We start from the raw sequence: 17,445 nt of genomic DNA on the forward strand, positions 1-17,445 counted from the left end.
TTTGTGTAAAGTCAAAACATGATTCACTTTGCTTAAATATTATGGTAATAATCTTGGTTTCTTAAAGCTCACAAAGAAGAATGTGGTCTGGTTCGGCTCGGAGTCCGGCTCTGTATGCAGTGAAGCCCCCTTTGGCTGACTGGTAGTGGTCTCCATTCCAGAGTGACAGGTTCAAAACATGAGTCCGTTGCCAGGGTTGTACTGCCGTGAGCATCCATCCATCCATCCATCCATCCATCTATCCATCCATCCATCCACTGATGAAGAAGAACAGAATGAAAGCAAAAAGAGGCTCTGGGTCTCACACACAATGTGGGAGTTAACAGAAATTATCGGGAACAAATCACCGTCATGTATAGGTCTATGCATAAGTTATGGAAGCTGTACAGAGATTATTGTAACAAACATTAAAAACAAAGCCTGGTGAAAATGCTCACCGACCTTCAAAAAGCATAGAATTCTTAAATTAAACCAGAGAAAATGAGAATGTTTTTGGAGGGACACCTCCTTTTTTCCCTTTATCAGTTTTTATCAATACTTCATGGCCAGACAGAAAACAAACATACCGTATCAACATAAGACGTTTATTCTCCTCCATATTAAAAGAGGCTGCGAGAAATGATTGTGTCATTTACTCTTTTATCTATATTTATTTGATTATTATTTTTTTTTATCTAAATGGGTGGTCATGCAAATAGAAAAAGCCAAGTCCTTTATGCTTTTAGCTTGTTGGTAAAAGTTGGCAGGTCACCTCTTGGCCAGTTCTTGATGACTTGACTAATTGCTGATTACTGGGTTACAAGGTGAGCTGGCTGCTTTGCAGTCTCTTGGTGCCTTTTACCTCAAGACATAACTAGCCTTTAGTCAGCTAGTCTTTACAACTAGCTACATGTTTCTGTATACACCATTTAACTGCACTTTCTCAGTACATAGGTTTAGCAATCACTTCACACTTCTTATCTTGATAATCTTGCTGGAATCCATTTCTTTTAAGTCAACCATTTTAGCTTCTAAGAACCAAACCAGGTAGCTCACTAGCTGGCCAGGAATTGTTTCAAGAGGTTGACTTGTTGTTTTAAGGTGGACTGGTATTCCAAAATCATTGCTTTAAGTCTGCCTCATTTACTGACAAGCCACCTAGTCAACAGATAGATGGATACACTGACAACTCAGATAGGTAGAAGACCGACTGGCTTTCTGAGATTACGCTACTTTTGTTTTTCAGTCGACTGATACTTCCGAGCAGTTAAGCAGCTGACAAATCAACTTGTTTCCGATTACACAGCTGGTGTGTGAGCAGACAGCAATTCGAGATTTTTTTTGTGCTCCGAGGTCCAACTTGGTCGCTTGTACGACAGATGGCGCACTCCTGTTTGTGGATACCTCCTCACTGTTTAGGTATCCTGGACCTTTTCATTGACTTTCCCAGTTCATCACATCCACATGTCCATAACTGTCAACAAACTCTCTGCATCCCTCGAATGTGTATGACCAGTCGTGTTGTATAACAGTGCTCCTTTCCAATGATCATGGCTACACAGCTTACAAAGCAGTTTGAATCAGTCTGTAACCGGTTGGTATGTCCGATACCAGCATACAATCAGTTTTATAATCTGAATCTGTCTGTCTGTAAGCAGTCTGAAGCTGGTATATCCAACCATTGTGAATCCAAGGCTTATTCAGTCTTCAAGCAGTCCTTTGTTCACAGCGTGGGATGAAGTGGCCCAAAACTAGTCTGCAGGCAGTCCTCAAGCAGTCCCTCCTGAAAAACTAAGGCTGTACACAGTCCAAAAACCCCAATGAGAACCAGTCGACCAACCAGTCTACCCCATTTCCAAAGCCAGTGTAAAAGCAGTTTATAAACCGGTCTGTAATCCAGCACCAGTTGAGGAGTCCCTCTACCAGATGTCAGAGCTTAGTTCTCTGCTGGTGAGCGGTACGAAGGTGCTGTTCAGGTGGAGTTCTGGTTTCTTCCCAAGCGTACTGCTCTGAGAAACCTGGAAAAAAAACAAGTGCAACAGTGATCAGCAGGAATCTCCCTGAAACCACAGCTGCTAGCAAAATATACAAGAAAACAATATACAATATATACAGTGCTACTGCATGCCAATAATGCACCATGCCTCATATATGACAACTATACTGCATATGACAGCTAGTTCCCAGTCTGTTAAAATAAAAAAATATATAAATATTTTAGGTTTAACAATGTGGAGATTCTATTTTCTTTCTACATTCTCTTTTTATCCAAACAGACCTCTTGTTCCCCAGTGAACTGCTCTGAACCCCTGGGGAGAAAAGAGGGGTTTTATTTTTAATGTGATAAAACTCATGCACAAAACAACACACAAGAAAAGGATACACTGTGTAGATGTTGGATGCTAGAGACTATCCAAGAACTGCAAAAAACAACAAGTGGTCCTGTCTTTTCTCCCACCTGTCCATTCAGCAGTGTCATGGGGATGTTGCAATAGACGTGGCGCCCCCCGGGGCCCAGAGTGGAGAACTGCACGGTGGAGGGAGGTGGGAGAGGAGGCGACAGGGAGGGAGGCTGTGTGGGAAGCTGGAACTCGTAGCTGCGGCAGAAATGCCTCATTTGGGCTGCTGTGGCAGTGTGACCGCCTCCCAGTGGCAATGTCATCTGGTTGTAGTCAGGGATCTCTGTCGCCAAGGCAACCTGTAGTATAGTGGTAATGATATGATTCTCTGTTAACTTTTAACACCTTAAGTATTATTCGAAGAGGCAATTAATCTTTTTAAGTTATTAATTATCACATTCTGAAAAGATTTTTAGACGTTACATAAACTGTGAAAACAAGCAACAACAAAAAACATGAACTTAATGAAGAGTTTTAAAATAAATGAAGCTGGGGCCTTTTTTTCAGCAGGAACCCCAAAGTGAGAAAACCTTGCCTCATTTTTGTTTGTATTCTGATGGAATAATTAGGATATCTTTGACCACTAGCTCAATGCAACACTCCAATCTGGATCTTTTTAAATGTACTGTCAGACAGTGGTGGAAGTTAACAGGAAGCAGTACAGCCAGTGAGGCAACACTAGGACCTGATGTCTGTCATACATGGGCCATCACAGTCTGCAGTCTCTTTAAAATGTAGGGATGTATCTGCATCTAAATTTGTTTATCAGGAATGGACAAATATTGTAATGGACACAGATATTTATTCTACCTTAAGTTGTGTGTTATTATTTGGGTTGGGTGAGGGGCATGATTGACATGTCTGTTTCTTCAGATAAATATGTATCATCGATTTCACTAACTAGTCATTTGAATTACTAGGCACTGTTTAAAACTGATGGCTGTATTTTGTAGTCACCCCCACTGAGTCAGCCCACAGCAGGCAGTGAGCTGACAACTGACCTATTCTGGTTATCACTCTAACATCGAGGCGGGGGAGGCGACATGTGCAGGAGTAGCAGGACAAAAGCCTAGTGTGGCACCTGGATCTATTTCAAAGCCCCGGAAATTATGCCTGACAACAAAGCTTAGAACCTGTGGTTTTAAGCTGTATGTGTTAGTTTCCTCTATTAAAACCCCCCAAAACATTTTATCGTCTATTTCAGTCAATATTCATTTGCGTAAGCTGTAACACGCTGTATGTATCTGCCTTAGGTCTCATTGACTTTTGACTTAGCGTCCAGTAACACCCTACCATGTATTTCATGGTTACCTAAACACATGGAAATAAAAAGAGCTGGGCAGTTAGTCCTTAGAAAAATGTCCTTGAAAAAAAACAAAAAAACAAATGTGTGTATCAGTTATTAAAGTATATTGACTCATTTATATATTCATACTTACCTATGCTTATATACTCATTTATTTAATTTATTCATTTAATTTATTATTAATTAATTAATTAATTTATTTATTTCAAGATTTATTTCATAAGCATATTTACTTATTTATGTATTTAGTTATTTAACATTGACTTAAATCACAGTGGTGGGGTTAGGATTAGGGATGTCAACAGTTAACAGTTAATCAGTTGACCAACGAGAATATTTTTTAAAGGTTGCACATGTCGTTCTATTAGTTAAATTTGCTACTCTTCACTCTACTGCAGAGCACACCACCAGGGTCTGGTAGGAGCTAGCTAGCATTGCACTCATTAGGCTATTCCCAATGCTACTCCCTTTAGCATTGTTGACTTTGTTATCACTATTAGCTCTGTTACCACTGTTAGCAGCATCAGCACGGCTAGTGGTGCTAACATGAGGATTAGTGGGGCAACCTGGGGGTAGATGGGAGGATGGGAAAAATATTTTTCGCAGCAACAATCTTCGGCATTGGGGCAGCATTACCAGCTGTAATCACTCAATGAGCAGCACGGCTAGCAAGCTAATGTTAGCTCCCACCCCATCTGGGTGGTGCGCACTGCTGAGGAACCAGTTGAGACGATGTTGTGGAGTGGGTACTATGTTTCCACATCTTAATGTAGCTAGCTGTCTGTCTGTTAGCAAAGCCATAAATCAGTTTGATGCTATGAAGGCACAGCAGTTGCATTGCCAGTGAACACAAGGTTAGAAAATACAGGAATATAAATTTCCTGATTTACCATGATTTCCAGCATAAACCACGCCCACTTCCCTTCTTCCATCTGAATACAGATACAGATAATGACGTCTCTGTACACCTTTATTAACATGTAGAGGAACCAAAGCACTTTTAAATAAGTTAACCCACATGTATTATTGTTCCAATATACTTGGAATTATATGCCACTGGCTTGCATAAATGCCATTGCTTTGTTTAATTCGTTTTCAGATACACAGTAGGTGAGTAGACTATTTTTAGTTGGGCTGGGGGTGTTTTAAGATTGGGCGCCAACATGTTATGAAACACACCACAGGAAAACACATCTTTACAACAAACAACAACAAAAAATGCTCATGTTTAACAGCTTCAAGATGGGTTCATTTACAGTGTTACAGTAGATTATGTAAATTAGTCTAATTCCTTGTCCATGAATGTTTCTGTAAAAGCCTGACCTATAAATTCTAAGATTTGTGGGTAATATTGTGTGTGTGTGTGTGTGTGGTGTGCATCTGTGTGTGTGTAATTCCTGTGCGCTCATCTCACACGTAAAAAAAAATCTTACACTAGGGCTCGTCATTACTACCTAACACCACTGATTCAACAAACACCAAGCCTAAGCAACAACATCAGTTTGAAGTAATACACATGCAACAGCTGACCTGATGATGCCCATGGCGACTCTCATTAGGGGGTGCCAAGGAGGCGGAGGTGGTTGTCATGGCAATAGTGGAGACGGTGGTCTGCAGGTCACCAAAGAGGCCTTGTTCACCAGAGTCCATCACCTGTTGACAGAGAAACATGTTATATAGTTTGCAATGTGCAGATTTATACAAATGTTTGAGTCGTCAAGGAGACTTTATCTTTATGTAGAAGTTACCACAGTGATAGGAAACGTATTCATGGGTTAGGTTAAAATGATAAGACTTATGATAATATGATAGTAATGATTATGTTTCTCAATAACGAATCCTATGAAAAAAAACAAAAAACAACAGCAATGAATCAATCCTACAGATGGGAGTTGTTCTTGTAGCTAAAGCCTAATATATGTTATTGTTGTCCAAAAACCATTTAAATCACAATGTTTTACTGGGTGACATGTTCCTGTAAATACTTACTAGAAAATGAAATATATATAATTCACAGCAAAAAAAAAAGTTCCCAACAAAAACACAATTTATATATCCAGTAGGAGTGATGACAGATAGCCTAAGGGCCTGTGTAGCTGTGTAACTTTTTTTTCTCAGCGCCAGCATCTTTTTACAATTGTTCCCAACGAGGAAAAAGCATTTGTGGCCGTCTAGACAAAAAAGACCACCCCAGCATCTTCTTCAGACTGCCTGGTCTTTTTTTGTGCAGCTACTCTGAGCGCTTCTGGTAAAATATCTGTGAACTTTTCAGAAAGGCGCTGGTGTCGTCACTGCTGCTCCTTTATCTACCGTCTATCCCAAACTGTATGATATATCAGTCAGAAACTGTCACAACAAAGACAGAAAAGCCAATTTGTGGGCGTAGATTGGCTGATCATTGAGTGTTGCTGGTGAGTGTTGTGCTTTTTTCACCATCCGTGTTGTAATCTTGTTGCTAATTGGTAGTAAACCCTCTGTTAACAGAGCCTTGAGGTAGCTACCTAGCTAATGTTTGTGTCAAGATATGTTTGTCAGTGGAAGATTCTCAGTCATCCAGGTCATTGTAATCGTAAGTGCTATATCGTAGGCAGCTGGACTTGCTTGTGTTTCTTGAAGACGTTTTGTCTCTCATCCAAGAAGCTTCTTCAGTTCTAAATGACTGGTATGAAGTTGCAGGCTATAAACCCTGTAAGGGTTGACGACTTCACACCCATTCACCCCTGGTCCCAACTGACGCTAACGACTCACATGGTGGCCAGGTGGGTCAATGACTCGCATTGTGACCTTAACGACTCTGAAACTAAGAGCTCATGACCCCTACGACTCTGTAAGGGTTCCCACCCACACAGGGTTTATAGCCTGCAACTTCGCACCAGTCATTTAGAACTGACGAAGCTTCTTGGATGAGAGGCGAAATGTCTTAAAGAAACGCAAGTAAGTCCAGTTGCCTACAATATAGCACTTACGATTGTCAAGATATGGTTGTTTTAGAAACAAAACCCACGTGTAGCACTTCAGAAGAAAAGCACTCGGAGTGCTTTATTAATGAAGCTTTCCTCAGTACCCTGCCACCACCTTTCTGCCAGAGAAAACCACTATGTGGACACAGGCCCTAACATGTTTCCTTCGTTGACTGTAAGACAAATATAGAATAACACCTTACATCCTTATCATTTAAGTGAATTAACTTAACTTGGCTTTGGCTTAAGTTTCCTGTGAAGGATTTTATACCATTTCTAGTATTTCTTGAAAGTTAGTCTTGAAACAACAGTTGCCATGTCTTATGGCAAACCTCGTATCAGTACAGGTCACATTATGTGTATAGTATGCGTATAGAAAATAATATCTACAGTGATATGATGCTAATTAAGCCCAGAGGTTTAGAAAAAACGATGAAATCATGGCCTTTGTTTGCTGTGGTACGAGTCCACTTTGTTGCATTTATGTATTTAGTTGATTTAAGGTAATACAGTCCAAGTTCAAGTGAACTATTACAGCTTAATAAAAGTGCCATGGACTCCTCCAAGGTTTTGGTGCTGTTGAGGTTTGAAAACACACCTGATTGTCATTCAGTGTATGTCGCTAGGCATGATGGATGGCTTGAATTCTTCAGAGTTCTTGTGCAATTTTTCAAGAAGTTAGCAAGTGTATTCCTTGGCCCATAAATTGAAGAAGTACTTCACCTCTTCTTGGCTATATTGTGTTATACCAGGCTTTCTAAGCATGAATAACTGCAGACGATAAGATGTCAATGTCTATACAGCCACGTAAACTCACAAAGCCCTGAAAGTTGGGTTTGTTTTATGTGCGGTGATTCTTTGTTGCTATAAGTTACAATGGCAATGTTCTCAGCTGGACTAATGCACAAAAGTAAAGGAGTAAACATCACAACATATGAATGAGATAATACAATGCCATTTGTTGCAGTTACGCACACTGAACAAAAATTTAAACTTAACCATTTTGTTATTGCTCCCATTTTTCATAGGTTTAAGTTAAAGATCTAAGACTTTTTATACACACAAAAGCCTATATATTAGATTTTGGTTCATCCAAATCTTAATCCATTGACCTGATAGGTGTGGCATAATAAGGTCCTGATTAAACAGCATCTTTCCTACACAGGTGTGCCTTGGCATGGTCATAATAAAAGGCCAATCTAAATTTTGCAGTGTTATCTTAAAAAAAAGAAAGAAAAGCATTTATTACAATATCACATGACTAGTGCTACAGAAATTAATTTCTTGGTCACAGATACCACAGAGAATCAGTCAGTATCTGGTGTGACCATCATTTACTTCATGCAGTGTGACACATCTCCTTCACATAGAGCTGATCAGGTTGTAGATTGTGGCCTGTGGAATATTGGCCCACTCCTCTTCAAGGCTGTGTGAAGTTGCTGGATATTGGTTGGCCCACTCCTCTTCAAGGCTGTGTGAAGTTGCTGGATATTGGCAGGAAATGGAACACGCTGTCGTACATGCCAATCCAGAGCATCCTAAACATCCTCAATGGGTGACATGTCTGGTGAGTTTGCAGGCCATGGGGCCATGCATTACCATGCTGCACATGAGGTCATGGTGGCAGATGACTGGCACAACACTGGGTCTCAGGATCTTGCCCATACTGCTCCACTCTGCTCCCAATGTTGACATCACTGAACCACTCGCCCACACAACATCTTACACACTGTCAGCCATCTGCCTGGTAAGGTGTAAAGCAGGATTCAAGCCACCATGGGGTGCTTTGTTCACAATATTGACACCAGCGAACCACTTTCCCTCAAAACGGCGTACAGTACATGCTGTCTGCCATCTGCCTGGTAAGGTGCAAAGTAGGATTCATCAGTGAAGAGAACACATCTCCTCCAGTGAAGGGAAAAGCTGCCCACTCAAGTCAGTTACGATGAAGAACTGTTGTCAGGTGAAGACCCTGGTAAGGACGACCATCATGCAAATGAACTTTGCTGAGACGGCAGAAATTCTGTGGTTGATGCATCAGCTGTCCGTGTGGCTGGTCTGTAATGATCCTGCAGATGAAGACGCTGAATGTGGAGGTCCTGAGCTGGTGTGATTACACCTGGTCTACAGTTGTGAGGATGGTTGGATGTACTGTCAAATTCACAGCAATGACATTGGAGTTGGTTTGTGTCAGTGGGCAACAGCTGTGGTGGACGTTCCTGCAGTCAGCATGCCAGTGGCAGGCCCCCTAAAAACTTGTGACATCTGTTGCATTGTGTTGTGTGATCAAACTGCACATTTTAGAGTGGCCTTGCTGTTTAATCAGCATCTTGACATTCCACACCTGTCAGTTGGAAGGATTATCTTGGAAAAGAAGTGCTCACTAACATGGATTTAAACACATTTGCAACTAAAAATTGAGAGAAATACATCTACTGAGTGCATTAAAAAATTCTTAGATCTCTAACTTGAAGCTGTGAAAAATGGGACCAAAAACAAAAGTGTTGCGTCAATTTTTGTTCAATGCAGTTCACTCTTTATTTGTTTCTCAATCATTATTCCCCAGTGCCAAGCAGCAGGAGAACATCACTTTGCTAATCAGGGCATACACCACCCGAGGTGTTAACACATGGCAAACATGTACACATTTTCCCCCATTGTGATTTCAATTTTCATACATTACCTATATTTAGCGGACATTTCAAAGGCCATCTGTTTGTTGTGAGTGTATGTGCCGCAGGGGAGCATAAGTAAATGTTCAGACCAAATTTCCACAGCTATTGTTTTTCTAGGCTTCCAGACATGCCACTAAGATATTTTTTTTCTCTACACCTGTACGTATAGTCCCTCAGTAAAAGGAAAGGGTTTTAGTGCGTATTCTTTAAGATGTGCACATTAATCTGTTTTTTTTTTATACTTCAGGACAGATTTCAGGATTGAACGAAAAAATAGTAAAGCATTTTCCTTTTATAGTATATCTCTTGGGAACTAATGAATGTTTGGGGTTTCACTTAAACAAACAACGCCAGTGTGTGCATGATTGCGAGAAACATACGGAGAAACTCATTTTAGCCTTTTGTTTCTGGCAGTATACCTGGCGTCTGGACAACGTCTCCCTGCGTTTAGCAGGCATCTCATAGACCACCTGTTTCCAAAACTTAGATGACAGCTCATTGCTCTTAGGACCCCTCCACTTGATGATGGATAAAGCCTGAGGAGAGAAGAAGAGATTATTCAGGTGTCTAATTGCTTTTGGTCTCCTTGTGTCTAATGAATTTAGTTCACACCCTTCTTCCTCCCTTTGTTCATTTCTCTCTCTGTGTACCTTGATTGTATGTTTCAGTGCCTCCACCTCTTGGTAGTTAATGACATTCTTCAGGTCTGCACACTCTATCATGATCACCTGGACACACAGAAACACAGAGGTAGAGGTGTTTAGGACAGAGCAACTCTTCAAGCACATTGTACAAAGCACTTCACAACTTTCTCAAACATGCAAAAACGTAATTACCGCACATGCCTGCCTCTCAGATTTTGTATTTCCTGTTACCCCAGTCATACCTTGATCTCCCCAGTGACCAGCATGGAGTGCAGGCGTGTCTCTATCTGGAAGATGCTCCACCCTCTTTTGGCGACAAACTCTGGAGTCAAAACGATGATCAAGCGTCTGCTCTGCTCCACGCTACGAGCCAAGTCCTCAATGTAAGCTGGGAGACAGAGAGATGTGGAGACAAAGTTAAAACTGAAAACAGTAAGAGGAGATTCAGAGAAGGATGTCATGTAGAATCAGGTGAAGGTCAAACAGTTGGTGTTTTGCAGTGTATTATAGAAATCTATGATATGTGTATTCTTATTGTTGTCAGTGATGCTGTTTTCTCTAGTTTTGACACACATTTTTGTATTTTAGTTTTTTGGTCTATTTCTTTACCTGACCATCGCCGTAGAGATTTACTCTGGCAAAATAAAAGAGGATTGACACTCTTCCCATTGACATGAGATGATTCCTATCAGCCTCATGTCTGTGTGGTAAGCATGGAGCTGGGGTCAGACTGTGGTTAGCCTAGCTTAGCATAAATCTAAAGGGGAAAAGCTAGCCTGGCTCTTTTAAAATTGATACAAAACACCTCTAAAGCTGACTAAGCAACACCAATATGCCTCATTTGTATCACCGGTACATGCACTGTAAGGAGTAATGTCAAAACAACAATTTGTGGTTATAGAGAGAATTACTTGCTGTAACTATTTCCTGGCAGACAACAGCTGGGTGCAGCGGACCATACACCTTCGAGAAGCATCGTCACAGTAAGGGCATGAAGTTTGGTGTATAAATCAGACAGTTTTAGAGTTGTTGCTAGGTGTATTCTAGTTTTTATACTAAGCTTACCTACACATCTTGACGTTAGCTCTGTACTGAATGCACAGAACAAAAAAATGCAAAGAAGCATATGTCTCAAAATGTTGAACTTCTGAAAAATTTGATTAGCCCAGAAACTTATTTATCTGTTCTACACAAAATACACTGAATAAGCTTAAGAAACTGACATATCTACAATAAAATCCTGGCTCCAATATTGGAACTGATTGGCTAGGTGGCTTTTGAAAGAAATAGTTCAACATTTTGGGATGTAGGTTAATTCATGTTAATTAGTAAGTATTAGATGTGCTTGTAAGTGTATCTTTAGGAGTCAGGCTAGATGTTTCTTTTTCCAATATTTATGCTAAGCTAAGATAATAACCCCTAACATAATACCGTAAAAGAGTTTTATTGATCGCTTTACCTGAGTTGGAAATCAAGTGGTGCAGGAATGAGTCCTAAAATCTGTAAACGAGTTAGTGTTTTAGCACTCCCCGTTCCCTTATCTCAAGGTCAATGGGTTTTTTGAATGGGTTTGTTGTTAGATGCCTGATATAAGGTCTGAGGTTAACACATGTGCAAGAGATATTCATGTTTCTCCAACATAAAATACGTTGGTATGACTTTTGAAGCTTTTAGGTGTCTTTGAAAAGATGGTTGCTAACAAGTGGCTAAATGAGACTGCAGCATCTCATCACACCAAACACGGCTTTACAGCCTTGTTGTGGTGGTGACATTTAGTCATATGATCATGGTGTAGTTCATTTGTAGCCTAATGTTAGATTTTTACTTCCAGCGACTGCATTTACACTTCAAAAATCATACTAGTGGCGTTCATTTGCTGAGATTATCTTGACTTCCTGTTGAGAGAACCAGGCAAAGCTAACTTGTCCAACTACATTTGGGCCAAAAAAGTTTATAATAACGGTATTGTTGCATTATCTTTTGAAAATTTGATATACTACTACTACTACTAATATAACAACAACAATAATGCTATTTTGCATTTTGTTTTTTTTGGCAAATGAACGTTAACGGCCGGGCTCGTCAGCGGCGCGACACGTCTGCAGCGCGAGTCCCGTAGCAGCTCGTCCCCCTGTTAATCAATTACAGCGGCTCCACCGGCAACGGAAGCAGCGCGACAACCCCCGTCTGTCGCGCGACAACTCTCTATTTTACGCGGCTCTTCTATTTTTGTCGCGCTATGCTCCCCTACGCGACCCTCCAGCAGATAAAAACTACATGAAATAGTGTGCTAAACGAGCACAATGTGTTTTTAAATGAATAAACCATTATCAGAGGTGATATGTGATGATTTTTTTTCATGCATTTACCCATGTTTATCCGTGACATTGTGTAAATGTCCGTGGCGGACATTTGAAAGCGAGTAGATGACAAACAGTACAGTAAACTTGTAGATAACTCAAATATATGTAATAACTTAGGTGGAAAATGCTTTAACATTTCATGCAGCCTACATGCAGCCTCTCGGCTCGGCAAACGGTAAACAACACCGCTGGCTTCTCTACGTGTCGCTTCCGTACGCAGTCAGTGGAGCCCAAATGAATACGCCGCGACGCTACGCTGACGTGATGCTTATGTTTGCAGCCGGTGGAGCCCGGCCGTTACTCAAAATGTAAGAGCAGTCTGTTACCATAACCGCACAAAAAGAGCAATTACCCTTAATTAAATTGCAACACCCCTACTTGGAAAGTAAGCGAATAAATGCAGTTCTCAAAATGTTGAACTATTCCTTCAGACATGCACATTTCTCAAAAAAAAATAAAAAAATATCACAGCTACAGAAAAGGGTTCATTTATTGTTGATTACAGGAGAAAAAAAAAGCAAAAAACGAGAGCTTCAAAGGGAAGAGGCAGAAGGAAGAATTGAACTTCCCTGTATAGTATCTGCCTATTTCTGCTGGTGGCATCCTTCAACTCATTTTCTTCAGAACTGACTGGAATGACTGACAGGAGGATAAAGTAGAGTGACAGAAATGCTTGTGCAAGAGTTTTGGCTCCGACACACGGCAGTGGAATCAGCTCTTAAATGGGGATCAGAGTTGTGCTGATACACCACCATCAGCTTTTACTTATAACTTAGGGAGGGAAACGCAAACTTGAGGAGTTGAATGGGCAGGTGATGAGATGTTGTAAGGGAGGTAGAGCTCCTGTATGCAACAATATACGAGTCACTACAGAGCCAAAAGAGTTCAACGCAGTTTCAAATGCTTCTTCTTATCCTCACTGTGGTGCTGTTGCTTCATACCAAGCCCAGTGTAAACTTGTCTTCCCAAACTGTCTCATTTCCAATTATTTGTTTGTGACATTCTCGGTGTTTTTTTGAAACGTCACTGAAATTGCTCATTATTTCTCAAAATTTGTAGTTACCGAAAATGTCTGAAAACCGTGTGTTCTGTGAAAAACAGATTACCTCTCTCTCTGTGTCTCCCTCCTTCTACCATCTCTTCACTTGCTAACTAAATTAATGACAGAGACTCTCCAACAACACATTGCAATTTCACGCTCAATTTGAGGGGCACAAATAGTCCAGAACATCCCAAAATTCAGTCCCGCTCTTTCTCTTTTCTCTCTTTATCGTTCTCTCTCTTCCCCACAGTTAACCTCCCTTCCTCTCCCCTGCCCTTCACTTCCTGTCCCCGCTCTCTATTTTTGAGGATTATGTAAATCAATTAATGAAATAACACAAACCAATGACCCCGTCCCCACCTCTTTCTGCTCCCGTTGTTTATTTCTCGCTCTCTTGTTAATTTCCGAGGGCTAATGGAGTGGATAATTGAATGGTGTATTTTAGGTCGCGTTGCCATGTTGCTCTGTCAATGGCTTTGGTAAGCACTGAAAAGGCTCCTCTCTGTGTCTCTGTGAGTCACTCATTCTTTTTCACACTCCGTAACCTTTAGTTCATATGCAGCTTAGAGAGAGTTATGCATGTCGTTATGCATAGTGGACATTTGTTTTTGGGATGTTTTGAGGGCACAGAGAGGAGGCCTCAATTTTGGAGGAAATATGATTTTCTCATCTGCATTCAGGATGCAGTATTGTGTGTGTTTGTCTTGAATGTGTGTTGGTTGGAGACATGGTTTTGGCTAAGGGCAGTTCATTATGATTAAGTAAATTTATTTATGTATTTTAAGAGAAAATGTTAAATAATGCAAAGAACACATTAGTGTGTTTCTTTCTGGTCGCATTATAAAGTTATTTTAGCCACTACATTCTTTCTTAGGAAGTTTTTGGACAAGTTGAAATGTGATTTTGGCAATAAAATGCTAATGCACAGGTGATAATGGCTTAATATTTTATTTCATGCATTAGTTTGATACTTGAGTTGAAGTAACCAGGTGCCTCAGGGACTACTGAACGTGTTTTATGATGTTTTTAATGCAATGAGCAGGTATATTACATATTCAGTCTCCTGATGCACATAGTCACATTGTCTGAAAAATAGCAATGAAATATCAAAGGAAAAACACAGACTCATACGTTGTCCATTTTTACTGGACAAAAAAAACAAAAAAACAATATCAACAGTGCACAAATTGTTGATATACACATTTAGTAAAGCCCAGAGGAAGAACTATCAACATAATATCTTGGACCTACAGTATTATATCAGGTTTTGATAAAACTTCACGCAGGGATGACGTTTATTTGTAGGCAAAAATGTAAGTTAGCATTGCCCTTGCTCCCTGGACAAAAAGACAAGAGGATTTTTTCTATTGGATGTTGTATTACAACAATGCCACTACACCGAGGCTACAAAGCTGTGTTTGGCGTGATGACGGTCCGCAGTCTTATTTAGCCACTTGTTAGCAGCTGTCTTTTAAGAAACACAAAGGCATCAATTTTTTTGGGAGGGGTATTCACTGTCGTATTTTATGTTGTAGAACAAAGTGTGAAAGTCTCTTTAGCTTGTGTTAAACACAGGCCTTATTTCGGGCATCTAACAAAAAACCAATTCAGAAAACCTACTGACTTTGAGCTAAAATGCTAACTTGTTTCTGGGTTTTGAGACCATTCTATAGGTGTGTCATATTCATTAGAATATTAACAAGGAAAGTATTCAGTTTCTGTTTTTTATTTCACTTTAAAGGTTCTGTATGTAACTTTCAGAAAATCTTTAGTGGCAACTCTCTCTGAGTTGATTGGGTAAACTGCAGTTAGCATCCTGTTGATTGTGCCCACGTCCTGTGGCCATAAGTGAGCACCTGGGCATTGGCAAATACCACAGACTGTGTAGTAAGATAGACAATACATCTCCACTTTCTCCTTCTACACAAAGATGAAGCAAAAAAATGGTGGATATGGCCATCTTGTGCTGGTAACATAATTTAGAGCCAGAGCCTGTGCAGTAGAGATCTCCGCCATCAAGTTCTTGCCCATGCACCTGTTCAACCAATAGGGAGCAGTGCCCTTGATCATGAGCACACGATTGGCACACACAGTCATGTGGTCAGACTACTTTTTATAGCATCAATTAACTAGTTATAATCAAACTTATCAGAAAATGAGAGGGTGTTGCAGGATCAGACCCCTGGCACTTGGTCTTGCTCTGGCTGAATTTGAGTTGCTACAGGGCACTAAGTGAAGGTCCATCTCCACTCGGCTGCCACTGCAAAATGTATACAGTGAAAACACAGCATGTGTGGACTCTGTGTTGTGGTGGGTGCTGATCATTCACTGACATTAGTGGACTTCATGTCTTGGCTAATGTTGGCCAGTGTCGCAAAGAAGCAAGGCACTCATGAGCATGCATAACATCACATACTTTGGATTTTCCTGGAAAATTCGCCCCAAGCCTTTCACATAAAAATCAGTCTATGGGTTGTTATAGGCAACCAAGAAGGTCTGGGAAGGAACATTACAATCTGTACACCTATTGGCAATAAAAAATGATTTACACATGTAAAAAGTTACAAGTTACATACAGAACCTTAAAAGCTGCATAAATAAATATTATGGCATCTTGGGGGCAGCAGAAAAAGCTGTAAACACAACACTGACAAATGGTCATCTTATGTGCTTGTTTTGGCAAATGTGTTAGCAAGCTATTGCCTATTGATAAAGCCTGCAGACACAGAGCAACATTAGCATTCATTTGTAGTCTTGTTTCTAATGAATTTAGGTCCAATATTCACTTTCCTTTTAGCTCTGGATCTTGGTCTCTAACAGCTGCTAAATGCTCCACTATGTCCACCTGCTAGTCTCTAACTTTGTATGTCTGTCTTTGGTGGTTTATCAGAGCTTGTTAAGTAAAATTAGCTGCCTGTCAAGGATAACAAAAGGATCAAGGAGAGCAGTGATAGTGACCCAATGTTTAAAGTTTCCACCAAAACAATGTGCTGAAAGATGCCAGAATGCTCTGTGGAGCTGAGGGACACTACAGAGTCAGGTGATAACTCTGCACATAGTTATCTGATCATTGGTAATATATACATATCAATCACTGCATCTTTAATGATTCTCCCTACTGTATAAATCACCAGGAAAGCTGTACATATTACTGTAACAAAGACAGACTACATTTAGTGCATGTGTAAAAATGTTTGGGAAAATTTTAAATGTGCGTTTATGTGATGAAACAGTTAAATGAAACAGATGAACCTCCCTACAGTCTAATCTAAATCTAATCTCCACTCAGTGTCCCTGCAGCTAGCAAGGCCAGAGATGACATTAACATGATGGATAGGTGTGTGTGTGTGTGTGTGTGATGAGTAGACTGACAAATCAGTATACCACAGTATATCTGCCCTTTTTCCTGATACTCATATACTCTTATTGCATGTACAGCCACATGCCCTGCAAAACTGTCTTGAAGTTTTTTCATCATTATAAAACTTCACAGTATTCAGTGTACATGTTGAGATTACACACATTTGCGCTTGTGAGTATCTGTAGGCAATAGTTGCAATACTTACTGTCAGCCTCCAGTGTAAACTATCCTCAAACTTTTACTGTGTTAGTAAAATGAATGGGGATAGACAGACAAGTAGATGCTGTGTGCCTACATGTGAATGGCAGTAAGTGTTTTCCCCTTTCGATGTGTCAATAATGGAATTGTGCATCTCTGTGCACCTGTGTGTGTGTGTGTGTGTGTGAGAGAGAGTGTGTGTGTGTGTGTGTGTGTGTGTGCGCTGCCAGGTCAAGGCATTGACAGATAGAGCAGTACCAGTCATATATCCCCTCCGGTTAGACAGAGAGTGACACGTAACCCCAGAAATGATGACAAATTTTGTGTGTGTCTGTGTGTGTGTGTGTGTGTGTGTGTACTGTGTGCACTCGATACATCCTGTGCAGTGTGTGTGGGAATGTGTGGTTGCGAAACTGAAATACAGACATTAACTACGCTGTGAAAGACACAGATTGTGTTTGTAGAACTTTCATAAGAAAGTGAAATCACGGATGTGAGAAGATCTGTGTCTGAGGAAG

At 40.5% G+C, this 17,445-nt stretch overlaps 1 protein-coding gene across 1 annotated transcript in view; it reads right to left on the minus strand.

Moving 5' to 3' along the window:
• Positions 1–642: 642 nt before the first annotated feature.
• The window catches only part of LOC126388664 (X-linked interleukin-1 receptor accessory protein-like 2), a 59,665-nt gene continuing 42,862 nt past the window's right edge, over positions 643–17,445 (minus strand). Inside the window, exons 5-10 of the mRNA XM_050041883.1 lie at positions 10,206–10,351; positions 9,970–10,047; positions 9,739–9,855; positions 5,215–5,337; positions 2,438–2,677; positions 643–1,997 (exon numbers count right to left, since the gene is read on the minus strand). Of these exons, the coding sequence (XP_049897840.1) occupies positions 1,899–1,997; positions 2,438–2,677; positions 5,215–5,337; positions 9,739–9,855; positions 9,970–10,047; positions 10,206–10,351 (803 nt within the window). The 3' untranslated portion in view covers positions 643–1,898. The remainder of the gene's footprint in view (positions 1,998–2,437; positions 2,678–5,214; positions 5,338–9,738; positions 9,856–9,969; positions 10,048–10,205; positions 10,352–17,445) is intronic.

The sequence above is a fragment of the Epinephelus moara genome, chromosome 4 (genome assembly GCF_006386435.1).
Source record: "Epinephelus moara isolate mb chromosome 4, YSFRI_EMoa_1.0, whole genome shotgun sequence".
Lineage (NCBI taxonomy): Eukaryota > Metazoa > Chordata > Actinopteri > Perciformes > Serranidae > Epinephelus > Epinephelus moara.